Source organism: Protopterus annectens, chromosome 3.part0 (assembly GCF_019279795.1).
Source record: "Protopterus annectens isolate FY-2018-M chromosome 3.part0, PAN1.0, whole genome shotgun sequence".
Taxonomy (NCBI): Eukaryota; Metazoa; Chordata; order Ceratodontiformes; family Protopteridae; genus Protopterus; species Protopterus annectens.
In genome coordinates, this window is record NC_056731.1 from 177,593,115 (window position 1) to 177,620,971 (window position 27,857).

Genomic DNA, 27,857 nt, shown 5'->3' on the forward strand with positions numbered 1-27,857 from the left:
TAGAGCCAGTCCCTAGGAGGCCTTCTAAATTTATCACTGCCCCTAGTGACAAACAATTCCTTACCAAGGGTGTCCCCGCTGATGCCATGGTGGTGGCTGCGGCCACCAAAAAGGAACTTGCAGATCCTTCCGTGCCCGTCCATCCTCCTAATAAGGACTCTAGGACCATGGATAGGTACGGTGGCGGATGTTTTCCTCAGCGACCTTTGCTATGCGTTCGCTGAATTACCTATGTCACTTCACCAGACTCCAAAGAGATATCCTCAAGGAGCTGGGAGAAGTAGTTCAGGATCCTACAGCTGCAGGGGCTCAAGAAAAGATTGCTTCGCAGCTAGGAACCCTCAATTCCATTGCTAACTCCTCCATGCGGCTAATATCTTATGCTGCGGATGGAGCGAGTAGAGCCGCAGGCACAGGTGTGGCTCTTAGACGCCAAGCCTGGATGCGGCTATGTGATTTTACGGATCCCTTTAAGGCGTCCTTCACAAATTCTCCCTTTGATGGGTCAGCTTTGTTTGGCCCTCAGGTGAAGGAAACCTTGACCAGGTGTGAGCAGGACGGCAAGACTCTTTCTGCTGTTGGAGTCCGTTTTCCACCCCTTCTAGGCCTTATCCCAAAGGACAGAAGGGTGGGAAGATGTGGTTCCGTAAATCCCAAGGAGTCACGCCGATTCACGTGGTCAGTTTACCCCTAGAGGCAGAGGGGTAACAACAACAGACGCCGCTCTAGAGGCAGAGGGGTCCAAAGAACCAGGGAAACAGGGAGCCTCTCTCTGATAAGCCCTTTCAACATCCCTGAGGTGTTGCCCGGCTGTCCCTCCTTGGAGGCAGTCGGGAAGATTATCACTGTACCCAGAAGCCTGGCATTCCCTCGCTCAAGACAGATGGGTACAGTCGATCATATCCAAGGGTTACATAATTCCTTTCGAGGAAAGTCCCTTCCCTCAAGTTCCCTTCCAGATGTACCACCCGGTCTAAGGGACATTGCAGAGTTAGAAATCGCAAAACTACTGCAAAAGAGCCATTCAGCCAGTTACAATAGACCATTCAGAGCCGGAATCTACTCAAGGTTCTTTTTGGTCCCCAAAAGACGGGAGACTGGAGACCAATATTGGATCTCAGCAGACTCAACAAGTCTGTCAGGAAAACAAGATTCCGAATGGTCACTCTTCAGTCAATTCTGCCCTTCTTACAGAAGGACAACTGGATGTGCTCAATAGATCTTCAGGACGTACTATCACATCAAAATTCACAGACGCTCCAGGAGATTTCTCCGCTTTCGGCTGGGGTCCAGTCACTTCCAGTTCAGAGCCCTGCCCTTTGGTCTCACTACGGCCCACAGAGTGTTCACCAAATGTATGGCAGTGGTAACGGCTCACCTGAGACGTCAGGGATTCCAGGTGTTTCCGTATCTCGACGACTGGCTCCTGTCAGCCACCACCAGGCATCAGCTTATACAAGCCAGGGATTACACAATAGACCTGTGTTCTCATTTAGGCATCTCAATCAACTTCGAAAAGTCATCCTTATCGCCCTGCCAGTCTATTACCTTCATAGGCGCAAACTTAGATACTGTTCGGATGTCAGCTACCCTTACAGAACAAAGAGTTTCAGACATTCAGACTCATGTCAGGATCATTCTGGCCAGCAAGAAAGTACAGGCCAGAATGGTTCTAAAGGTATTAGGTCTCATGGCTGCGGCCATTACTCTTCTTCCCTGGCTCGGTTCTACATGCGCCTCCTTCAGTGGATGCTGTTCACACAGTGGTCATACCAGCAACTCCCAATGCGTCACCAGATTCTGGTGACACAAACATGCAAAGAACATCTTGCTTGGTGGATCACATCGTCTCAGGTTCACCAAGGCAGGTGCTTTGTACCTCCGTCCCGATAGCCACTGTCACCACGGATGCCTCCCTGATCGGGTGGGGGTCATTATCAGGGCAGGATGGTTCATGGACGTGGCAACCATTCGAGTACCATCTGCACATAAATGTCCTGGAGATGAGAGCAGTGCTTTTAACGTTGCAAGCCCTCAACGACTTTCTTCCCGTAGGGACAATTGCAGTCCACACAGACAACATGTCTGTAGTTTGGTATATCAACAAACAGGGCGGAACCAAGTCCTACCCCTTGTGTCGAGAAGCTCAGACTTTGGCAATGGGCGATCTCCTCTCATCGGTTTCTGGTAGCAATGCATATCCCTGGGAAAACCAACATTATAGCGGACAGATTGAGCAGAGCTATTCTCATGCCTCACGAGTGGTCTCTCAAACAATCTATAGCGGAAGAGATTTTTCTGGAATGGGGTCGTCCATGTTGCGATCTTTTTGCTACTCCCCAAAACAGCAAATGTCCAGACTTCTTCAGCCTCTTCCCTCTATCAGGCCATCCCCCCAGAGACGCTCTGACCCAGGATTGGCCCCAGGGACTTCTTTATGCCTTCCCTCCATTTCCTCTGATCCCTCAGGTGATCCAGAAAGCTACCGTTTTGAGAGCCAAATTGATTCTCATTGCCCCTTACTGGCCTCGACAAGTTTGGTTTCCGTTCCTCCATCATCACCTTTTGGTGCAGCCGTGGCATCTGGACCCAGTGCCAGATCTACTGATTCACCAATCCGGTCAGCTGCACCGGTCAATCCCTTCTCTCAACCTCACAGCTTGGTTGCTCCACTTCCTTCCTTAGCCAGGCTTCCTTTGATCTCTAACCCAGTTAGAGACATCATAGTAGCTTCACTAAAATCCTCTACCAGGAGGATTTACACAAGCAAATGGAAACGTTTCTCTTATTGGGCTAAGGCCCAAAATATTGATCCCTTTACTGCCCCTGTTCAGGCAGTTCTGGACTTCTTAGCAGAGATTTTTCATGCAGGCTCCTCTTCTTCCACAGTCAGAGTTCAATTGGCTGCTATTTCTAATTTTCATGTCGGGATAGCAGATCATAATATTATGTCCCATAGGCTCTGCAGGGCCTTCTTGAAAGGAATTTTCCTACTGAAGCCTCCAATCAGGAATCCTCCTCCTCAGTGGGATCTAAATTTAGTGCTGACATCCTTGATTCTTCCCCTTCGAGCCAGCTGTTTCTTGTTCCCTGAAATATCTTTCTTGGAAAACTTTATTTCTAGTGGCTATTACATCTGCCAGGAGGGTGTCTGAACTTCATGCTCTTTCGGTTCGACCCCCCTATTTGATTTTTCACAAAGACAGAGTATCTTTGAGAACTAATCCATCCTTTTTACCTAAGGTTGCTTCAAAGAACAATCTGAATCAATCCATTGATCTCGGTATTTTTCCTAACTATTCAGATAGGGCTGAACAAAAGCTACATTATCTTGACGTCCACCGTCAACTCAGATATTATTTGGACAGAACAAAAAAATTTAGAAAATCTGATCAACTTTTTGTTTCCTATGCGGATAATAAAAAGGCCTTCCTGTTTCTAAAGTGACTTTGTCCAGATGGCTTTCTTCGGTCATCACTGAAATCTATACGCTCAGGGGAAAACAGCTGTGCTCAAAACCTAAAGCACATTCAACCAGGAGTTTAGCTACTTCTACAGCTTTTCAGGCTAGACTTCCTTTGGACACTATTTGTGCAGCGCCACTTGGGCCACTCCTCACACTTTTGTTTCCCATTACAAATTGGACTTGGCCTCCAGGGACAGAGCCAGTTTTGGCTCTACAGTCCTCAAGAGTTTGTTCCATTGAGCCACCCAGGATAGAGGTGCTAGGACGCGGTCCCATCAAGCAAGAATGAAGGCGAGATTGACAACTTAACATTAAGAAGTTATGTACCTACCATAACGTTCCATGTTAGTTGTCTTCTCTCGCCTTCTTTCTTGACCCTCCCTCCTTCCCCTGGCCTGGACAGACCTTGTATAAGAAACTATTATGCTAAAGACCATTCAGACCTGGTCCTTTTTCCATCTGTAAGTTTCTTCTTCCTTTGGGAAGTATTTTTTGCTTGGTGTTATTGCCCTTTGTCAACAAACGAGATCTGGGTACTTACTGCCTTGCATCATGGGATATGGGGCTGCCTCGAGCTGGTAAAAGGAGTTCTCGAGCTAAAGCAAGTGCCGAGTCGGAGCCGAGGATCGGCTCCGAACCCATCAAGCAAGAAAGAAGGCGAGAGAAGACAACTAACATGGAACGTTATGGTAGGTACATAACTTCTTATTCCCTGCCTTTAGAAAGAGTTTCTATGGTGGGCTCAAGCATGCCAAGCAAACAAGGGCCTTCCTTTTGTCTCACCTCCAGCAAACCAAACCTTGACAACAGATTCATCAGACTACGCCTGGGGTGCACACATGGCAGGACAATGCATACAGGGCAAATGGTCTGCAAAACAAAGGCAACTACACATCAATCAAAAGGAGATGCTAGCTGTAAAAAATGCACTAACAGCTTTTAAGGACCTATTTCATCCAGGACAACTTCTAATAAGGACGGACAACACCACAGTTATGTGGTACATAAACAAACAAGGAGGAACGCACTCCTACCCACTATGCAGACAGGCAATGGACTTGTGGAACACAGCATTAACTTACCAAGTACAACTGCAAGCACAGTTCCTGCCAGGAAAAGAGAACATATTGGCAGACGAATTAAGCAGAAATTTGACAGACCCTCACGAGTGGAGACTACACCCACAAGTATTCTCAATAATAACTCAAAGGTGGGGACCACCAGACATAGATCTGTTTGCCTCAACCAGCAATTGTCAGCTACAAACATTTTGCACAAGGACTTATCATCCCCTGGCCTGGATAGTGGTTTCCCTATCATTCAGTTGGACAGCATTGTCAGTCTACGCCTTCCCACCTCTGCCTCTACTGACCCAGGTATTACTGAAAGCCAGATCAGAGAGACCACAGATGGTCCTCATTGCTCCGGACTGGCCACGTCAACACTGGTACCCACTACTACAAAACTCGACTCGCAGCCCTCCATGGATCTTACCTAAATTCCCTCTGCTGTTAACCCAACAAAACTTTCAGATCCTTCACAGTCAACTAAGGACCTTAAATCTAGCTGCATGGAAAATACCTTAAATTATCAAACAACACTTCTCTCAAAGGACGTCCAAAATGTCATTTTGGAGGCCAGGAGGCCCAGCACCAGAAAAACTTACTCAGACAAATGGAAAAGATTTTGTGTATGGAGCCAGGCCAGAAGCCTACATCCTGGCATCCCAAATATTCCGCGCATACTCCAATACCTAGCTGAGTTGCTACACAAAGGCCTTTCCTTCTCATCCATAAAGATCCATGCTTCAGCCATTTTAGCTCATTATGATACAGTTCCTCCCATTTTCTCTCATCCTTTGCTAAGACAGTTTCTCAGAGGGGAAAAAAATACAAGACCCCCCAGAAAACCACCAACTCCAACCTGGGATCTAAATTTTGTGCTGGAAAAATTAACACTTCCTCCTTTCGAACCAGCCTTTTCAGCAGAGCTTCAATATTTGTCATGGAAAACAGCCTTGCTGCTGGCTATCACCTCAGCATGCAGAGTCTCAGAACTGTAGGCTCTTATGGCAGTGGAACCTTTCATCATTTTCCATCAGGACAGAGTATCTTTACGCACCAACCCTTCCTTCATGCCAAAGGTAGTATTCAGTGTGGCTCTCAATCAGACCATACACTTGCCCACCTTTTATCCAAACCCACAGAATAAAGGGGAAAGACTCCTTCACTCTTTGGACAGTCACAGACAGTTACGTTACTATTTGGACAGGACAAAGGCTTTCAGAAAATCTGACCAACTCCTTGTATCCTACGCACCAGGTTCAGAAGGAAAGGCTATTTCAAAACAGACCATCTCCAAATGGATAGCACATTGTATCCGCTTTTGCTACTCACACCATGGGAAAGCAGTGCCGGTTAGTATTAGGTCTCACTCTACCAGGGCTACAGCAACCTCAGCAGCCTTCCTCCGAGGAGTCCCAACAAAGGACATTCTGGAGGCAACTACCTGGAGTTCAGTGCACACCTTCACCAAGCATTACCACCTTCCTCTGTACTCAAAAACCAGAGCTGGGTTTGCCACTGCAGTTCTGCAGGGCATCTTAGCTGCACCTAACCCAGTTTAGTTCCTTCCACTCAACCATAGCTTTGGGACTCTACCCAAGTGTGATGACTGCAGCAGCATAGCACGATGAACATAGTACAGTTTTGTACCTACCATAAATGTAGATGTTCGAGTGGTTATGCTGCTGCAGTCCTGGTTACCCTCCCTCCATCCCCTCTACCTCACAAGACTTTTCTTATTCCTCCATGTACATCAACCTTTGGGATGCATGTCTATATGGTGTATTTGCTTACAACTAGCACTATTGTTTTTCACTAAGGTCTATTTTGCAGCTTCTTAATTTGCCTTCTTAGTTTGGGGGCACCTGACATCTGGGGCAAGAAAAACTGAAGAAAATGGCGTCGGCTGTCTCTTTTATACCCCCTGCCGCACTGACGTCAGGGAAGAAGCGACGACAACCGACGCCGGACCAAGGCTTTGGAATTCAGGCTGATTGCAGGGACCGCCTGATGGCAGGATAACCCAAGTGTGATGACTGCAGCAGCATAACCACTCGAGCATCTACATTTATGGTAGGTACAAAACTGTACTTTATAGTTAGAAAATAGCTCTAGGGCCAGCCAGACTGGAGTTAGTACTTTTCTGAAGACAATCGTCTTCAGCAATTTTATTTGTATATTTAATTATCACACAATTCTAACTATTTTAAGTCAAGTATCTTTGTTATACAGCTGTAGAAGCTTTGAACTAGCTGATTATTGAAGTGTGTAAGGGTAATTGTACAGATGTGAAATGTAACTGTTTGTATGAAGTGCAACTGCTTTTACTGCATCTGCCATAGCTAATATGATGCATCTGGTTTATTTTAAGAATATTCAGTAGTTGTGACATTAGCATGCCAAATAGCCTGTCTGGTGGTAGTGTAATACCAAAGAAGGAATAAGTGGTGTCCATTAAAATGCATTGTTAGCCTCTGTGTGTGTGACTGAAGTACTATAAGAAAAGATTCCGTTACCCTTGTCAAGATACATCTGCAATGTTCAGAACTGTGAAGAGGGGCAAATTCTGGGAATCCAGTGGTCATATCTGTGCTCTCCAGCCATTCATTGTGAAGCAAATCTATGTATGGGAGGTACTGGTTATAGCTGAAAGGAGCAGTACACCCTTGCTTGTATGCTTACAAAGTTGTCCCTGACATCTTTCATTAAATTAGCCCAACTATGATTGACAAAATTACTGTTGGACAGACTGTTTCATCTAGCTTTTCTCTTGGAGATCATAATATTTATTTATTTTTATTTTATATTTGTTGACCGGGAAAGTACGACTGGATATATGTCCATTTTCAGCAGAGACCTGGGGAGAAAAGCTCCATATACAAATTAGTTACATCCAAGGACAAAATATAATAATAATAATAGTACAAGGTGCAATAAATTCAATGCACAGTAATACGGATACAAAGACTGTGGCAATTACAAGATAGAGGCAATTACATTGTAGTGATGAAAGAAAAATAGCTTATTTCAACAAACACGAGAACAGAGAAGAATAATAAAACAGATATGAATATTGTTTATTAAGCATTTGGAAAGTAAATCTGTCAAATGGAAGATACAAGGACAGTATTGTAGATGAGGTAGGCAAGTAGGGGCATCTCGAGGGGAAAGGAGGTGGGGAGAAGTAATTTTTATCCTATAGGGTTACTGCAGGAGTATATCCTATGTGATCTGAAAAAGAGTTTCTTTAAGTTTTTAAATTTAGACACTGATGGTTCTTGAGTTAAGTCTGGTAGGAGATTGTTCCAGTTTTTGGCGATGTAGTAAAATAGTGAGTCACCAACCATGTTGTTTGATTTAGTAGTATTTAGCAGAACTTTATCTGTAGAATGGAGTTTTATAGATTTAGTATAAGGAGTTATTAAAGATCTGTGGGCAGGGACTTTTTCAGGTTTGCATAGGATTTTATGAGCAGTAGTGAGCTGGTTATAGAGAAGCAGATAGGAGAATTCAAGCCAGTTTAAGTTTTTTAGGTTTAGACAGTGGCGAGTGTGGAAATCTGAACCGCTAGCAAATCTGGCAACATGCTTGAAACAACTGGAGAGCTTATTTAGTTTTTTTGCCAAGTTAGTCAGTATAGGAGAAACATATAAGAGGGTAGAAAGTAGGTGGGAGCAGGCAATGGTAGCTCTGGCAGTTGGGGTAAAAAATGCAAAGTTTCTATATAGGGAGCCCAGTTTTTTATTAGTGTTTTTTATTGTTTGGTTTACATGCAGGTCATATTTGTTACCATATTTTTATGCTGCATTAATTGCTGTATTTTGTTAAACAGAACATGCTGTCCTCCCTCAAAATTCCTACTAATTTCTGATGCCAGACATTTTAATTTTTTTCTTGTTGCATCACCTATTGAGTACATGCGTCAGCTTACCTCTTTAAAGAAATCTAACTTATCAAGATAGAGAATTGCATTGGACTTTGTAACACACATGATTATACTAGTGATCCGCCCCTGTGATCAGTAAAGGGAGAACACTACCTGATACACAGTGGCATGAGGTAAGGTATCCAGAACAGGTAAAAGTGAACTTTTTTTTCTGTGTTTAGGCATTGATTCAGAAGGACATGCAGCAAATTTTGTTGAGACAGAACAAATAGTCCAATACAGTGGAAGCAAAGCATCATTTGTCCAGGTAGGTTAGAGACTGTAAAAATTCTTGTAAGCTAAGAAAAATCTCTTGTTTAGTAGAGCACTGAAATGCTAATCTTTTTGTGTGTGATCTGTGGTGTACTTTTCTCAAGTCAGGATGTTTGAAATGAAGAAGCTGAGACTAACATTCACTAGTGACCCCAATGGGCCGTGATGCATTGTTTCATAGATTGTTTTGGCCACCAAATGGCACACGTGTAAACCCATTTGACCTTAAATTTGGGGATAAACAGCTTTCTTGCTTTATTTTCATTTTAATTTAAGCTGCTACTTTTTTAAGTCAGTTGGAATTTTGGTAAGGAGATGTATTTGCATAATTCAATCTTTTGTTAACCTTTAGGACTGAGGTGTTCTGCACATGCTCAATTTAGATACCTTTCCCAGACTGCTGTTTTACCTCTTACACATGGCATCCTCTCCACTGTTTCCAGTTTCTGGACAAGCTAAAAAGCATCCTGTACATAAAATCAGTAAAAACGTCATTAAACATTTCCCAGCAAAGGCAAGGGGTGGAGGGTGGAATAATTAATGAAGAATGAATTATCTGAGCATGTTTGATACAATGGTAAGGGCATAACTCCATATCTGTTAAAGGACTAAGATTGTGTCTCCATTAACCTTTGGGGAAATGTCCCTTAGCAGTCTTTAAAGGTGACTGGTCAGCTAAAACACACCCTTAATCACTGCAGTTCCCAAAGAAGATCTGGAAGCAGTGTCCAAGTTATAATGCCTAGCAAGTCCAAGTTGTGGTTGCACAGATATCATCTAAAGATGTCTTACAGAAAAAGGCTGTTGAGATAGCAAAAGCTGCAACTGAATGACCTTGAGGCAAGCCTGGAAACGCTTTCCAGTACTTATGGTAAACAAAGGTAATTAGTAACCTTTCTTTAGTTTCTGTAACTAAAGGAAACCAGTAGCTGGCTATCATTTTTTTTAATGTTTTGGTCCTGTCCATATAGTATGAATTGTTTATGGACATCCTTACATTGCAGAAGTTATTCTTCTAGGTTAGAACACTAGGTTCAGTAGACTGGTTAGGGTTAAACTTGGTAGCACCCCTAGGTATAAATAGGGATTGAGCCTCAAAGAAACACTTTTAGTACGGAGAATCAAATACAGACTCTTGGCACACAAGATGTATAATTCAGAAATCCTTCTGGCTGAAGCCACAACTAGTAAGAGAAATTTCTCCATGCCAGAAATTTCAAATCTGCAAATCCTGTTGTTTCAAATAAGAGAAGAGTTAGTTTCACCAGAATTAAATATAAATCCCTAGGGGTGGGGTTTACAGATTCCTTGGTAGGAAGAAGCAAGACAAAGACAAAGTTTTAAAGAAAACCTTACATACTTTAAAGGAAGCTAATCCAAGAAAGCACTGGTTCCAAATCACCAAAAACACAAACCAGTCACATAGAGCTCCTATTATAAAGGCTGTCCCTTCTCAACAATTGACTGCACAATAGTGTCAGCCGAAACACCAGTTCACATGGATAAAAACTGAAGTTTAATTCTTCCAGCAAGTAGACACCAGAATGAGGCAAACAATAAAAACAAAACAAACAGTTCTGATACTAAACCAACAGATTAAGCGCTTTCATCTTCTTACAGAAGACTTCATCAGAATAAACAGAACCCTTCTCTGTACCCATTTTTTATACTACATTACTCATCTTCCATTGGATAAAACATTAATTAAGTAATTAGTTATGCAAATGGTGCCAATGAACTAGAATTTAAAAAAACATTATTATTAAAGTTATTTAAACAGTACTCGCTGTATAAGACAGTTAAAAAAAAAAAACAGTTTCTGTACTTTTAGTACTTTTGTTTTCAGTGTATATCAAGATATAAATACATACAAAAGATCTTGTTCAAACCCTAAAAGTAGCCATAAAGGTAAAACAAACAAAAAAAACATCCATTACAACAAATAGGAAACAGCCATAAAAAGTTAACATGGTTTTACAATAGGCATAGTAATAAATGTGTATACATAATTTAGTTTTTAGCTCTTCTAGGCTTAAACGCCTTCATTTTAAGGCAGGAAGAAGTGAAATATGATCATTCATACTGGGTGGGGTATAGGCATCCAGTTTTAACTGCCATATAATTTCTCTATATTCTCCCAATCCCCACCCCCATCACTGGGAACCACCTTTTCCAGGACCCAAAACTTAAAATCTGCCTGTGTGCACACCAGACTGTGCCTATACAGAGCATTAGTTTCTCTTTTTCTATTGCTGTCATAATTATATTCGTACACACGTCTCAAAGTACTTTCGATTTTACCAATGTAATATGCCCAACAATATTTGCAGTACGCGAGATAGACCACCCCTTTTGAACAACAGCTGTTGTACATCAAAGTCATAAGGCTAGAAGGTATACTTGGTATTTCTAAACTCTTACAGTTAGCCATGAAAGTACATTGGGAACACCTTCCACACTTATTTGTCCCCATTTTAGCTATTGTCCCATTGATGGTACTGCTCTTCTCCCATTGATGGTACTGCTTTTCTTTTCCAATATTTCCTTAAGACTACAATTTCTCTTATAACTGTACCTCATTTGTCTGTTAAATATGTCTATCTTAGTGGGCATTCTTTGAAACATACCCCATACTCTATTTATGGTTTTCTTTATCCACCATGTATCTTGGTCAAAGGTCATTACTAGATAAGGTGTAACAGATGATGTCCCTGTAACCAAACCCTGTTCTTTTATTATAGGTTCCCCATAGAGTAAGGGTATATACAAGTTTCCCCATCCTTGTAACACTTGTTCTTTAATGGGTCTAATCAATTTATCTGGGTACCCTCTTTCTAAAAAAAAGGGAATGAACATAATCTAACTTCTGTATAAAATCATCCTTATTGGATGTCATCCTTGCAACTCTTACCATCTGTCCCTTCACAATATTACGTTTCTGAAAATAGGAATGACTACTTTGGTAGTGTAGATAAGAAATGGAAAAACACCTTTTCCTATAAACCTTTGATGTAAATCTATTGTTATCCAAGTCTTTTTCTATGCAGACGTCCAAGTAATGTATTTTATTCAGTCCTATTTCGTGGGTAAAAATTAGAAATTCTGTGGTGGAATTCAAGAATTCAGTAAAATTGGGAATCATCTCAAAGGTTCCCTTCCACCCAGTAAAAATATCGTCCAAAAACAAAAGTACCTAGAAATATAATCTTTATACATGGAATCAAATACATGATGGATTTCCCAATATAACATAATATTTGCAAATATGGGGGCATATGATGAACCCATGGTAACCCCATCAAGTTGGTGGTACAGCTCCCCCTGAAAAATCAAAAAAAATATTTTTGAGCACCAGCTCCATATTTTCAAGTACCAACCTAAAATCAGCTGAAAATAGAAATCCAAACTCTATTAACGTGTTCGAACCATTCTAGGCCTTTTTGGTGTGGAATAACAGAAAATAAATCCTTGATGTCCATTGTCACAAAAATAAATTCAGATTTAAGCTCTAAACATCCTATATTGTGTAAAAAATCCCACAAATCTATAAGAATATGTGGGTATTTGCGTTGGTACTGTTTTAATTTTGTGTCCACAAATATTGCCAGGGCTGAGTTTTTGAACACTCAGAAGTGGCAATAGGTCTAAGGGTGGGTTTCTGACATCCTTATGGACCTTGGGATCCCAAACATACTGGGTATGAAGGGTTTTGTAACCTTCAAAAAATGGTGTAGTCGTTCATTAATAAGACCTTGGCTTAAATTATCATCCAAAATCCAATCAATCCTGTTATAAGCTATATTCAATGCATTTCTAGACACCATAGCATACCTATTGTCGGTGTTTAGGATCTCTGCAATTTTGGTAGTGTAGTCCATATTATCCATCAACACCACCCCACCCCACCCCTTGTCAGGTTTCATTACTCTCTAATTAACTGTGTTAGTCAATTCTGTCAACACCCTTCTTTCTTCTCCAATTAAGTTCTAAACCATCTTTGTTTGTTGAACGCTTTTCTAAGTTCATAAATAACAAGTGTTTCGAAATTGAATAGTTCCTGGTTAAGGGGGATTAAAAGTACTCCTTCTAACCAGCATGTTAGTAAACTGGCATACTGGCAGGTTATGGTACAGGTGTTCCAAATTTAATGTCAGAATAGTATTAGCTACTTGTTTATCTTTACTCGGTACAAAGGTGAAACCTTTCTTAAAAAGAGAAAAGAAATTCTCATCTACCCTCAAATCAGTGTAGTTGTAAATGTGAAAGTTGTCCTTTGTAATCACAATATTACACCCATAATCACTGTTAATAGAATTTTCACAAAACTCCTGTATTGGGTCCAGTAGCTCCTCACGTACATTTAAATATAACTCATTGGACAAAAATGTTTGATCACTACTCACACTATCACAGAATAACCCATGATTTATCTGTGGTACTGTCTCCCCCGATATCCGTGATAATTCCTTGTAAACTCTGCATAAGATGGCTGGGATGTCAAGTTCCAAATCCTTTTGGACCTCCTCTGACCATCCATCCCTAAAAGGACGTTGTTAACATTATCATTTTCATCATAATGGGTGTCGTATTGAATAACCTCCCCCATGGTTCACCCATTGTGAGAATTCACAAATTGTCTACCTTGGTTAAACCTTTCAAGGTTTTTTCTTCTTCTCTAGCCCTTTTGTAATCCCCCCCCCCCCAATGGGGTAGGCCCACCCTTGGGAATACTCTCTATTGTCCCTTTCTAACTTAGTTTCCTTTTATAGTTTTTGGAAATTATTTTATCAGTGTCTTGTAATACTATCGTATAATCACATTTGTATTTATCAACAGTAAAAAGTAAGTCATCAGTAATTTCTTTGTACAGTCTATCAATGTCTGTTTTTAAACTAACAATGATACTGTTCTTATTATTTAAAAGAGCCTTCACAAGAGCTAACCCACAACCATTTAAAATCCCCGCAATTTCTGTATAAAAAGCTGTACCAGATTCTAAATTGCTGGGAACCTTTGGAATATGTAAACCTTTAGGCACCTGGTTATTTTTAAGACACTCAGTCAGGTACCAGTTATGTAACATAAGGTTCCTGTTCTTTGTAAGTTTAGATTTTAAGTTCTTACATTTTTCTGTGTATGTCGAGTGATTCTCTTCCGATTGTTGGATACATGCTCTGGTAACACAAAGCCCTTGTTGAGCCATAAGTTAAAGTCCAAGTTTTGATAATGTTGTAAATTGTCCATGACAGGCTGGTCGGCTCTAAAATTATGTCCGGTTGACTATTCCCAATGTCCAAATGCAGTATTTGTCTATTCAGACCCAATAAAAAGCAGTTCCGTTGAGCCGTTCAATCTTGGTGATGAAAGAACAGCTTCACCTGATTGCCTGGTAGGCCACTGATGCTTCTGGCACGTCAACTTCATTTCCTGGTTACTACGGTTACCACTCCTACCTTGGTCGCATGGAATAGAAGCACTCAACTCACTTGCTTCTGCATCTTCGTTGGAAAAAGCCTCAATAAGCTTTATAGGAGCTCTGTGTGACTGGTTTGTATTTTTTGGTGATTTGGAACCAGTGTTTTCTTGGATTACTAGTTTTTTTCTGTGACTGTGACATGCAGAGTGGCCAAGGAGTCCCCCGACCTACCAACCACAATGTAACTCTCATTGGGGAGTTTACCAACCTTGTTGAGGCTTTTTTCCAACTGCTGTGCTTTTTTGGTTCTACACTTTTGTTTTCACTGATAAATTTCCAGCCTAGGCAACATTTATAATAAAGAAAGTGTCCAAAAATGTTACTTTAGTGAATGTAGTAGGGCATAGCCAAGAGAGCTGGTTCATAGCTGTGACTGATCCTATTGCCCTCTCACTTCCAACTGTGATATTAAATGCTGCTTGATCCATGAGGGTGCTGATCTTGGAACATATGGAGATCTAACAGATCCAACTGGTAGGCCCTCATAAGAATGCAGTATTTAATCAAAAATGTACCATTGAGAATAAAGCATCTGAATAAAATAATTCATTTCAGTGAGGCACTGTATAGAGGATGCAAAAGTCTGTTTCTTAAGCCTGTCCAGTAACCGGAGTCTTTGTCAGGAGGTGGAGATGCTGAGTCTGATGAGCCTATGCACAGCCATAGTTGGAGTTGTATCTGACTTCGGAGTCTGCATCGAATATACCTGCAACTTACTTAACAATCCCATGTCATGAATAATAGAAGATTTTTAATAAACTTTTCTCAACCTCTTAATGTGGTATCTTATAAGCAAATATTCCACATGTATATAGAAGTTTATCCTTTATATGTGTGATTGCACTGTATTTTATGCATACCTTAGCTTGCATTTTGTATGTTTTTCCTCAGTGCACTTTGACTAGATCTTTTAATGTTATCCTATCTGCATTCAATCTTACTATGTTCTAAATTTTGTTATGTACTTGTTTTGTATATAATATTGTTGCTGGGAAGACTGTGATGTATTTTCCTCTGTTTGAGTTTGAATCATGGCTAAAAAGGCTCAGTAAACCAGCCCACCTAACCGGTGAACAAATAATAAATAAAAAAGCTAGCCGGGTGATGGAAGGGGTTAAAGAATTTAACCAGAAACAATTGAATAAGCAGAGAGATAGGAATTTTTTGGTCCAGCTGTAAAGCAATTTACAAACAATGGAAACTTGTGAGAGAATTCTGGTAAAAATATTTTCTTTGTACCAAAAAAAGAAAAATAATTAGCACAACAGTGGTTTGGGATGATCTGATGAGCTCAAGAGTAAGGCGGGCTTTTTGTTTTTTTTTAACACCTTCATTAAATTATCACTTGTGACATAGGCACGTATACATTTATATTGTAGTAGTCACACTGTGTTAACAAGTTAAAATTAACAAACATTGTAAAAACTTTGGAAATGCACAGACTTGGATAAATACACTGTTGGAAGAAACATGGAATAATCACAAAACAAAACCAACAGAGTAACACACTGGCTGAAGTAGAAACGTATTTATTACCAAACAAGTAAAACTTAGTTGCCAAAGAAATAAAGCTTGGTAAGCGCTTTCACAACTGCTTCATCAGACCATAGACACAGAGAGAATGAGCCACTGCAATATATACATAGTTCAAATACCCTGAAGCGAATCACATGTTAACAGCTAAAGAGCTTGTAAAAATAGAGATAGGGCATAGAATTGTATAAAATAGACATAGAACATAATAAATATTTATAAAAAAATAGATATAGAATAATGCATACATATCAAAAATAAAAATAAAGAAGAAAGGATATAAAAATGTGAAATGAAGCAAGGTCTTCTCCTAAGGCTACGTCCCTTCAGTATAGGTCTTAGTGGAACTTTTTCATTTAGTACACTACCTTGGTCAGCCCTTAGTTTTGTCATCCATTTGACCTCTCTGGTTTCAGTTAAGTTCCTGATGTCACAACCTCTAGCAGTGGGAAAAATTCTGTCAGTAACCATAAACCTGAAAGTATGACTAGCATTAGTACTAATCACATGCTTAGACAAAGCATTGTTCATGGAAGCACATCATATGTTGTAAAGGTGCTTCCTGATCCTGTCTGTCAAGGTCCTATCGGTTTTCCCGACATAGAATGCTTTGCAGGACCTGCAATAGGCTAAGTAAACAACATATACAGTATACACATTTTTATTTTTGGACAATAAACGATGTCCTTCAAGGATGCATCTGCAGTCCTTACAAATGGGTTGTCCTGTCGTCAGGCAGCCCTTCGGTCGGCCGGATTCCAAAGTCTGGGTCTGGCCTCGGCTGGTGTCGCACTTCACCTGACGTCATAGCTGCAGTTCTTCGGGTATAAAGGCATCAGCCGACGCCATTTTCCTCAGTCTTTCTTGCCGCGTGGCGCCCGAAGCAGAAGCTGTTCGCAAGTGCCGGTCGGTCAGAACCAGAGATTACTACTACCGAATACTACTTCGAAGACTTCTAAAAGCTAAGTACCCGTTGGGGACTCTTTCTTGCCTCAGCCGATGTCAGAAAAAGTGAATAATTGTTTAACTTGTGGGAAACAAATACCTCATAAAGATTTCCACTCTTACTGCTTACCTTGTTTAGGCCCAGACCACGTCGCAGCTTGTCTAGCCTGTGCTTCTTTTAACCGACGGACGCTTAGACGTCGGTCGGAATTTGCTGAGCAGTTTTTTGGCTCTGATTTTGCTTATATTATGCCGTCGGATCCTCCGACTACACAAATATCCAAAAAACGCAAGGAAAAGGACCGACACTCGCGGTCCGCGGTTTCGGCCGAAACCGCGGTTAAGCCAACCGCGAGTGTCTCGGTTTCGGCTGAAACCGAGCAAGCGGTTCTTCCTTCAGCCGAAAACATGCCTTCTACCGAGGCCTCTTCAAACCTGGTGGAATCGGCTACTGAAATCCAACCTATGGTTGCGGTTTCCCAGGAATTATCTGACACTATCCCCTTGGATATCTCAACTCCTGCACGTGGAGCTGCTAGGCCTCCTGCAGCCATGTCCATTAAGGCCTTTGCCAGGGCTAAAGCTACAAAAACTGTGCCTGTTAAGACCCCCTCTCACAGGCCCAGCTCCACTTCCCAAATGCTTTCCTTGGCAGAGGATCTTATTTCTTTAATCCGGGGATCCCAACCTCATCCAGACAGGGCCTCTCATCCACCTCCAGAGAAGAGGCCTAGAGCAGAGCCCCCTGAGCCAGTGTCCACAGATGATTCCTCTGATGATTCAGATAATACAGATCCTCCAGAGGCTCCTTTTTCCCCTTACGAAGACTCTGATGCTGAAGAGTCCATCCCTTCTGCCTCTCCACCTGAGGAATTTTCCTTTGGGGAAACCTTGCATGCTATGAGAGAACAATTTCAATGGCAGGGCCAAGATTTTTCAGACTCCAGGAAAAGGCTTAGAACTTTACCACAACATAGGCCTTTAGCTATACCTCCAGTTCTTTCTGTTGTAGATGATGCATTTAATGATGCTTGTACTGCTCCTGATACATTACCTCCGGCCCCTGCTAAGCCCGATAGGTACTACAGGGTCCCGGACACACATCACCATTTATACAAGGCTCCTTTTGCAGATCCCGAGACTATCTCCCAGGGGCCTAAGGCTGTAGCAACTACCTCTGCTAAAAATCCCCTCCCCTCTGAAAGGGAATCCAGATCCTTAGAGAGATGGGGTAAAAAAGTTTATACTTCTGCTACTTTGTCAGCTAGGGCCTTGAACTGTCAATTTCATATGATCCAATATCAAGAATATATGCTTGACCAGTTAACTAAAAAGCTGTCCTCTGATGACCCTTTTGATAAGAAATATGTTCAGGAAATGGTACATAACATTCAGCAGGTTAGTAACCATTCTTTAAAATGCGGCTATGATTCACTGGAGGCTTCCTTTAGATCAGCCATGACTGGCACAGTTATCAGAAGGCATGAATGGTTGAAAGAGCAGGCCTTACCGGACCATGTCAAATCAAAACTGCTAGATGCTCCCATGGACAAGGCCAGTTTATTTGGTTCTCCTGCACAACAGGTACTGAAGAAGATGGAGGAGAAGGCAAAATCTGTACAAACAGTGAAAGATTTCTTACGGGTCCAACCTCCAAGATTTAGCAGGAATTGGCCCTCCAAAAATTGGTCCTTTCCAGACTCCTCTAAAGCACAAAGAGGCAGGAATAGGCGATCAAGAGGCAGAAACCAATCCAGGGGTGCCTACAGGGGACGCCAGTGGCAGGGTAACAACCAGCGAGGCACAGACACAGCCACCACCACTGCAACAGGACAATCACAGTGACTTGGCTCTGGCACCGCCTACCAGGGAACAACTAGAAGCACCCTTAGGCGGAAGACTAGCCTTATTCTCAATAAACTGGCATTGCATCACAAGAGACAAGTGGATTTTACAGACAATAGACCAAGGCTACAGGTTCCACTTCCATACCCTACCAGGGAAGAGAGGAATGCCAAACCTACCTCCAAATCAAAAGACAGAAGCTCTAAAACAAATATCTCAATTATTAAGGATGAGAGCTGTGGAAAAGGTACCATCTATGGAGCAAGGAAAGGGATTTTACTCCAGACTCTTCCTGGTACCAAGAAAAGAGAACAAATGGAGGCCTATTCTCGACCTGTCCGCTTTAAACACATTCCTCATTGTTCCAAAATTCAAAATGCTGACTCTACAGCAGCTTCTTCCCATGCTGGGCAAGGAGTCTTGGCTGGTAACTATAGATCTCAAGGAGGCATACCTGCACGTCCCCATACGACCAAATTGCAGAAGATACCTCAGATTTCTTGCAGGATCAGAGCATTATCAATTCTCAGCATTGCCCTTTGGCTTATCTACTGCGCCCAGAGTGTTCACGAAATGCCTGGCATAAGTAATTGCTCATTGCAGGCTTCAGGAAATCCAAATTTACCCCTACCTGGACGACTGCCTGATACAAGCGGACAACAAAAACAAGCTGACAGAAGACTTACAAAGAGTCATTTACCTGCTACAAGCCCTGGGATATACAGTCAATATAAAAAAGTCAAGACTGATACCATCCCAAAGAATAACCTTTGTGGGTGCAGAACTGGACACATCAAAGCAAATGGCATTCCTAACTGCAGAAAAGCAAGAGCAACTACCTCTCTACTTCTTGGCATTAACAAAGCAGAACCAACTAACAGCAAGAAAAGTACTGCAAGCCCTGGGCTTCATGGCATCCTGCATAATACTGGTCCCTCATGCCAGACTGCATATGAGAAAGCTACAGTGGTACCTAAAGAATTTATGGTCTCAACACAAGCACAGCCTAGAAACCAAAATTCCAATAATCCCATGCCTGAAGCAAGAGTTCCTATGGTGGGCTCAAACCTGTCAATCAAACACAGGATTGCCCTTCTACAGCATTCAACCAAGCCAAACCATCACGACGGGATGCCTCAGACCTCGGTTGGGGGGCCCACATGCTGGACAAGTGCATACAAGGCTTATGGACTCAAGACCAGCTGCACCTACACATAAATCTAAAGGAAATGCTGGCAGTAAAATTGGCAATCCAGACATTCAGACCATTTCTCCGAGAAGGTCAGTTGATGATAAGGACTGACAACACAACAGTTATGTGGTACAGCAACAAACAGGGAGGCACACATTCATACCCTCTATGCCGGATGGCACTGGACCTATGGAATGTGGCTCTGAGCTACAACATTCAGTTACAAGCAATTTTTGTACCGGGAAAAGAAAACATTCTAGCAGACATATTAAGCAGGACTACCACGGACGCCCACGAATGGATGCTGCATCCGGACATCTTCAAAGACATTACAAGAAAATGGGGACTTCCAGAAATAGACTTATTTGCATCCCCACGCAATCACCAGCTAAAGAAATTCTGCACAAGGACGTACCACCCACTTGCTTGGAAGGTGGACTCCCTATCTTTCAGTTGGAAAAACCTGACAGCATATGCATTCCCACCACTTCCTTTGATGCACAAGGTGCTATTGAAGATCAAAGCGGACCGTCCAAGGATCATTCTGATAGCTCCAGACTGGCCAAGGCAACATTGGTACCCATTACTAAGGAGCATGTCTCGGGAACAAATATGGACACTACCCCTGGTTCCATTGCTGTTAACACAGAACAACTACAACATCCTGCATCCAAGCCTGAAAACTCTGCAGCTGACTGCCTGGAACATTACATAACATCAATTAACCCAAATTTATCACAAAGGGTTAAAGACATTATCCTTGAGGCTCGCAGACCCTCAACAAGGAAAAATTATGCAGCAAAATGGAAAAGATATCTCATTTGGAGTACTGCAAAGGGAGAAGAGGTGTCACAGGTAAATATAGCCAGCATCCTGGAATACTTGGCAGAGCTCTTCCACACAGGCCTGTCCTATTCTTCCATCAAGATACATGCATCAGCTATTTCAGCAGAATACTGCTCGGATCCTCCTGTCTTCTCGCATCCTCTGCTCAGGCAGTTTCTGAGAGGAATTAAAAATGTAAAACCTCCTAGGAAACCACCATTGCCAGCATGGGACTTGAACTTTGTGCTAGAAAAATTGACACTTCCTCCTTTCGAACCAGCAGCAACAGCAGAATTACAATACTTATCATGGAAGACTGCTTTCCTGCTGGCAATCACTTCAGCAAGAAGGGTATCTGAACTACAGGCATTAATGGCAGTGCAACCCTTCCTGATCTTCCATCAAGATAGAGTGTCCATGAGAACAAATCCTACATTTATGCCTAAGGTGGTATCCAGAGTATCCTTAAATCAGGCTATCCACCTACCTACATTCTTCCCCAACCCACAGAACAGGGGAGAAAGACTGTTGCATACCTTGGATGTACATAGACAGTTACGCTACTACCTGGACAGGACCAAGGGCAATAGAAAAACTGACCAGCTACTGGTAGCATATGCAACAGGAAGGGAAGGAAAAGCAATTTCAAAACAGACAATCTCCAAGTGGATAGGAAATTGCATTAGATTTTGTTACTCCTACCATGGAAAGAAAACTCCAGAGAACATCAGGCCTCACTCTACAAGGGCTACAGCCACTGCCACAGCTTTCTTATGAGGAGTGGCTACCAAGGACATTATAGAGGCTGCTACTTGGACCTCCGTGCATACATTTGCCAAGCATTATAACTTACCTTTATACTCTAGATCCCGAGCAGGGTTTGCCACTGCTGTTTTGCAAGGGATCCTAACTGCACCATAATCTCTTCTTCCTCCTCCCCTAGTTTGGCTATGGTATTCTACCCATTTGTAAGGACTGCAGATGCATCCTTGAAGGACATAGTACAGTTTTATACCTACCATAAATGTAGATGTCCGATAGGAATGCATCTGCAGTCAGGATTACCCACCCGCCTTCCCCTCTGTGGTACTCCTAGGGTATTTGCCCATCTTATAGCTAGCTGGGGGGGGGTCTATTATGGTGTATTTGTTTGTATATATGTACATACATGCTTATTTTTTGTGTTTGCTCTCTACTATTTGGAAACATTGGCATTTATCCAAATTTAGCCTTCCAAGAGGGCACCTGGGGCAAGAAACACTGAGGAAAATGGCGTCGGCTGATGCCTCTATACCCGAAGAACTGCAGCTATGATGTCGGGTGAAGTGCGACACCAGCCGAGGCCAGACCCAGACTTTGGAATCCGGCCGACCGAAGGGCTGCCTGACGACAGGACAACCCATTTGTAAGGACTGCAGATGCATTCCTATCGGACATCTACATTTATGGTAGGTACAAAACAGTACTTTCTGTGATTTTATTTGGTTTGTTGCCTTTAGTGCCTTTCTGCTTACTAAGTAACATGTAACATATGCAGTTGGCACTTGCACTAAACTTGTACCTATGCCCATTATCAGGATGGTCAAAGATACCACTGCTGTCTATGAAATTATATTTGCTACAGGGTAGCGTGCTCCCTCTTAATCCATTGTCATCAAATCTATTGTTATCTGGGTAGCACAGCATCCTCTTCGGATTCTTTTTATTCTTATACAAGAACCTTGGGTGTATCTTCTTTTATCCTCCTAATGTCAGGATCAGTGGTCAGTAAACCCCAGTGTCTCCTAATGATGTCCATTCTCATCCTAGTATCTGTTGTATACCCAAGGGAGACAGAGATGTTCTTGGATTTAGTAGATGGGACACGTGAAGCATTCACGTCCCTGTGTTGTTCTTAAAAATATGGATGTTCTTTGTGTTTCACTGTTGCAGTCATCACATTTGGGTTATTCCTGCCAGGATAACCCTCGGCCGGCCCGAATACCAGAGGCTTAGTATTTTTGCGTCAGTTACTGTCACTTCAGGACTGGCGTCAGGTATTCAGTATTATAAATTAAGGCAGCTGACGCCATTACATCAGTCTTTCTTGCCGTGGAGCCCGAAGAAGAAGCAGTTCGCATGAGTGCCAGTTGGCTGCTACCTGAGTTTTGTCTACCGAATTGAAGCTGAAGTCTTCGAAAGGTAAGTACCCCGTTGGGGAATCCTTTTTTCTTGCACTAACCAATGTCAGAAAAAGTTAACAATTGTCTTGCCTGTGGAAAGCAAATACCACACCGAGACTTTCATTCTTACTGCATCACTTGTTTAGGCCCAGACCACTACGTCTCCCACTGTCGCTTCTGTGCTTTGTTCAACGCCAGAACTGTCAGTCATCGGGCCCTTATTCTAGCTAGATATTTTTGCTTACAGTCCTCAAACTCCGATATGGTTTCAGTAAGCTATCCGACAGCAGATCTTGCGAAAAAACGAAAAGATAAAGACAGAGACTGCACAAGTCCAAACACACCGATGACACTCCTGTTAAGCTAGTCGTCAGTTCCCTAGTCCTCAGTGAGGTGCTTTCGCAGCCACTAATGCCCACTTCTGTTGATTCGCAGGCTGCTACCGAGATCCTTTCAGAGTCTGGTATGCCGCAAAACTCTTCTTCGACTATGGATCCTGCGGTCGTCTCTACCTTGGATGGGTCTGGAACTGCTGAGCAGGCACTGGCTTCCGAGGAAGTCCTTCTCACTACCGATTCTCGACACAGACACCTTCTTTCATGGCTACAGTTCGAAAACGACCGAGTTTCTTAGGCCCAGGGTATAAACCACACCCAAGAAACCGATGACCCAATCTCAGGCACCTGCATCCTTGCCTCAATCTCAAATGCTTAAAATGGTGGAAGACCTTATCATGCCGATCAGGAGAAGCCAAGCTACCCCCTCCAAAAGGAAAAAGAGATCTGTCCCCTGTAGTTTTGTCTGAACAAGAGTCAGATGACTCTGATGCATATGAATATGAAAACATGCAACCCCTGTCTGCTTATGAGGATTCTGATGCAGAGGATTCCATCCCTTCAGCCTTTCCCCCAGAGGATTTTTCCTTTGGGGAAACCCTTCATACCTTAAGGGAGCATTTCCAATGGGGGAGTCAGGGACTGTCCTCAGTCTAAAAAGAGACTCAGAGAATTCTTATATCTTCCACAGCACAGACCCTTGGCCATCCCCCCAGTCCTGGATGTTGTGGAAGATATTTCCTGGAATCCAGCTTGACTCCTGACACCCTCTCTCCTGCACCTAGAAATCCTGACAGGTACTACAGAGTCCCTGACTCACACAAATTTCTTTTGAAAAATCCTACTGCTGAGGTAATTTCTCAAGGGCCTAAAGGGATTAAAGCAACCTCTGCTAAGAATCCCACTCCCTAAGATAGAGTTTCTCAAGCACTGTACAGATGGAGTAAAAAAGTATACACCTCTGCTACTGTTGCTATCAGGGCACTAAATTGTCAGTTCCATATACTAAAATTTCAGCAACATACCCTGGAACTCCTCAAACAAAAAATGCCTTCCTTTCCTGCTTGCACAGAATCTAAAGAGTTACAAGAGTTAATGCATTCTGCAAGTCAGGTAACTAAACACACCTTGCACTGTGGTTTTGATGCCGTAGAAGCTTCTTGCAGGGCAGCAGTCACCGAGTCTGTCATTAGAAGGCATGCATGGCTTAAGGAACATCCCTTGCCAGACCATGTCAAATCAAAATTGTTGGATGCCCCCTTGCACCAAGACAACTTTGTCAGAAGAGGTCTTAAAAAAGATGGAAGAAAAAGCAAAATCTATGCAGACAGTTAAGGATTTCTTACAGGTCCAGCCACCCAGGTTCAGCAGACATTGTCCCACCAAGCACTGGTCCTTTTCCTGCTCCCACTAAGCCAGTTGAGCCCAGATCCCAGGGAACCAGATCCCCCACACAGCAGCCACAGGGAATGCAAAGATCTAAGCAGTGGACTACCTCCACTTCAAAACCAGGAAGTTTTAAGCCACCCCCTTATGGTAAGAACTCACAATGACTCACCTCCTCCACCCCTCCCTCTGCCCACCTTCACTAACCCCTAGGAGGAAAACTCTCCTTCCACGCAAGCACCTGGGCCACCATTACTAACGACCGCTGGGTTGTCAGCATAGTGTCCCACGGATACAAATTTTCTTTCCACACCCTTCCAACCTCAGAAAGGTTCCTAGATCTACCTACACACCAGTGGGCAGAGGCGCAAAAGCAAGTCCTTTCCCTGCTCTCTATGAGGGCAGTAGAGCACGTTCCTGCAGAACAGAAAAGCCAAAGGTTCTACTCCAGACTTTTTCTGGTACCCAGAAAAGAGGGCACCTGGCACCCCATCCTCTGCCTATCCATTCTAAACACCTTCCCGGTGATCCCAAAATTCAAAATGCTCACCCACCAGCAGCTGATACCCATGCTCGCCAAGGATATTTGGCTAGCCACCCTAGATCTAGAAGAGGCCTACCTCCACATTACTGTCATGGAAGCATGCAGGAAATATCTCTGTTTCAGGGCAGGATCTCAGCACTTTCAGTTCTCTGCGCTTCCCTTTGAATTATCTACTGCTCCCAGAGTTTTCACAAAATGTCTGGGTCGGCCATTGCCTTTTGCAGGCAAAGGAATATCCAGATTTACCCATACTTAGATGACTGCCTAGAAAAGATGCTCAAGCGCCTGGCCTTTGTAAAGTCCCTATTAACCTCCCTAGGGTACACAGTCAACGAAAAGAAATCCAAACAGGTGCCCACCAAAAGTATTATATTCCTGGGAGCAAGCCTGGACACTGCATACCAGATGGCATTCCTTACACCAGAAAAGCAAATTTTCCTGACAACCTACTTCTCTCAACTAAGCCACCAGATCCCAGCTATCTGCAAGGAAGATCCTGCAAGCTCTGGGGTTCATGGCGTCTTGCATACTACTCATTCCATATGCCTGACTGTATATGAGGAAACTTCAATGGTACCTAAAAAGCCTTTGGTGTCAAGACCTGGAGACTCTTATGTCAATAATTCCTTGCCTCAGAAAAGATTTTCTTTGGTGGGCAACAGCATGCTTCCACAACAAGGGACTACCTTTCTCACCACCCCTCTGCCGCCCAGACCGTCACCACAGACGCATCAGACTATGCCTGGGGTGCACACCTGGATGGCAGGCACATACAGGGCCAATAGAGCCCACAGCAAATCCCTTTGCACATCAGCCAAAAACAGATGATGGCTGTCCAGCACGCCTTGATAGCTTTCAAGCCACTTCTCTCCCCAGGGGCTCTCCTGATCAAAACAGACATCACCACCGTGATGTGGTATATCAACAAGCAGGGAGGGACTCACTCCTACCCTCTATGCAGGCTGGCCATGACCCTTTGGCACACAGCCTCTGCCATGCAACTCCACCTGTTAGCACAATTCGTACCAGGTTCTCTCAACTCTCTGGCAAACCAATTAAGAGAAATTTTCTGGACCCACACGAATGGCAGTTTAGCAGATGAATCTTCACCCTAATAACTCAGAAATGGGGCACGCCGAAGGTCGACCTCTTTGCCTCCCACACCAACCATCAGCTCAGCAAATTTTGCACCAGGGAGCATCACTGCATGGCTTGGAAAGTGGATGCCCTGTCCTTCCCCTGAATCAGTCAATCGGTCTATGCCTTTCCTCCACTACCTCTCATCCACAGGGTACTGCTCAAAATAAAGGAGGAAAAACCAAGGATGATTCTTATACCTCCAGACTGGCCTCGTCAGCACTGGTACCCCTTCCTACGCAGCCTGTCCCCTCTGCCACCATGGCATCTTCCTCAGATTCCAAACCTCCTGACCCAGAGGGAAGGGGAATTCATGCATCCCCAATTGCAGACACTTAGTTTTGCAGCTTGGCTTATCCCCTAACCCCCGATCAATCTGCCAACCTCAGTAAACAGGTTCTAGATGTTGTACGTGAGGCCAGACGCCGTAGCACTAGAAAGTCTTATGCTGACAAGTGGAAAAGGTTCTGTGCCTGGATTCAGGCTAAGGGAGCCAGTATGGCACAACCCTCCCTCTCATCCTGGATTACTTAGCTGACCTGCTACAGAGTCGCCTCTCTTTGTCCTCTATTAAAATTCATGCATCTGCTGTGTCTGCTCATTTTCCCACTGAGCAGCCCCTTTTCTCACACCCTTTGATAAGACTGTTCCTAAGCGGGGCTAGCAACTTGAGGCCACCCAGAAGAGCACCAACCCCAGCTTGGGATCTTAACTTTGTGTTTGGAAAAGCTCACCCTGCCCCCTTCAAACCAGCTTCTTCTGCAGAGCTAAAATTTCTCTCCTGGAAGACCACTTTCTTTCTGGCCATCACTTCAGCCAGAAGAGTCTCTGAGCTGCAAGTACTCATGGCTGTGGAACCCTTCCATCATCTTTCATGCTGTCAGGGTATCCCTCGGGACTAACCCATCCTTCATGCCCAAGGTGGTGTCCAGTGTGGCTCTCAACCAATCCATTCATTTGCCCACCTTTTTTTCCCTAATCCCCATAACAAGGGGGAAAGGATCCTGCACTCTCTAGATGTGCACGAACAGCTCAGATTCTATCTAGACAGGACTAAATCCTTCAGAAAGTCTGATCAATTGCTGGTTAGCTTTGCTACAGGGGCAGAAGGCAAAGCCATGTCCAAACAAACCATTTCCAAATAGATAGCACACTGCATCCATTTCTGCTACAAACAACACAGAAAGCTTCCCCCCAAGGGGGTCAGGACTCACTCCACCAGAGCAGCCTCCACCTCTCCAGCTTTCCACTGAGGAGTCCCCACCAGGGACATCCTGGAGGCTATCACCTGGACCTCTGTTCACACTTTTACCAAACATTACCACCTGCCTCTCTTCTCCAAATCCAGGACAGGATTTGCCTCTGCAGTCTTGCAGGGCATCCTAGCCAGCCCCTAGTTTCCTTGACTACCTCCACCCATTTCCTCAGCTTTGGGAATCTACCCAAATGTGATGACTGCAACAGTGAAACACGAAGAACATAGTACAGTTGTGTACACTTACAATAAATGTCGATGTTCGAGTGTATTCACTGTTGCAGTCCTGGTTTCTCTCCCTCCATTCCCCCTTTTTTCTTCTCTTTCCTTACAAAGGGACATATTGGTATTTAATTTCTACTGGTGGGGTTCTTCCACCTGGCTCCTACTTGGGGGCTCCTGACAGGTCAGGACAAGAAAAACGGATGTAATTGCATTGGCTACCTTACTTTATATTACTGACAACCTGACATCAGTCCTGAAGCGACAGCAAC

The 27,857-nt window shown here is 43.2% G+C and overlaps 1 protein-coding gene across 1 annotated transcript in view; it reads left to right on the forward strand.

The window, feature by feature from the left end:
* SACM1L (SAC1 like phosphatidylinositide phosphatase) overlaps nt 1-27,857 on the forward strand; it is a 1,643,742-nt gene that overhangs the window by 679,464 nt on the left and 936,421 nt on the right. Inside the window, exon 8 of the mRNA XM_044065524.1 lies at nt 8,638-8,723. Coding sequence (XP_043921459.1) covers nt 8,638-8,723 — 86 coding nt within the window. The remainder of the gene's footprint in view (nt 1-8,637; nt 8,724-27,857) is intronic.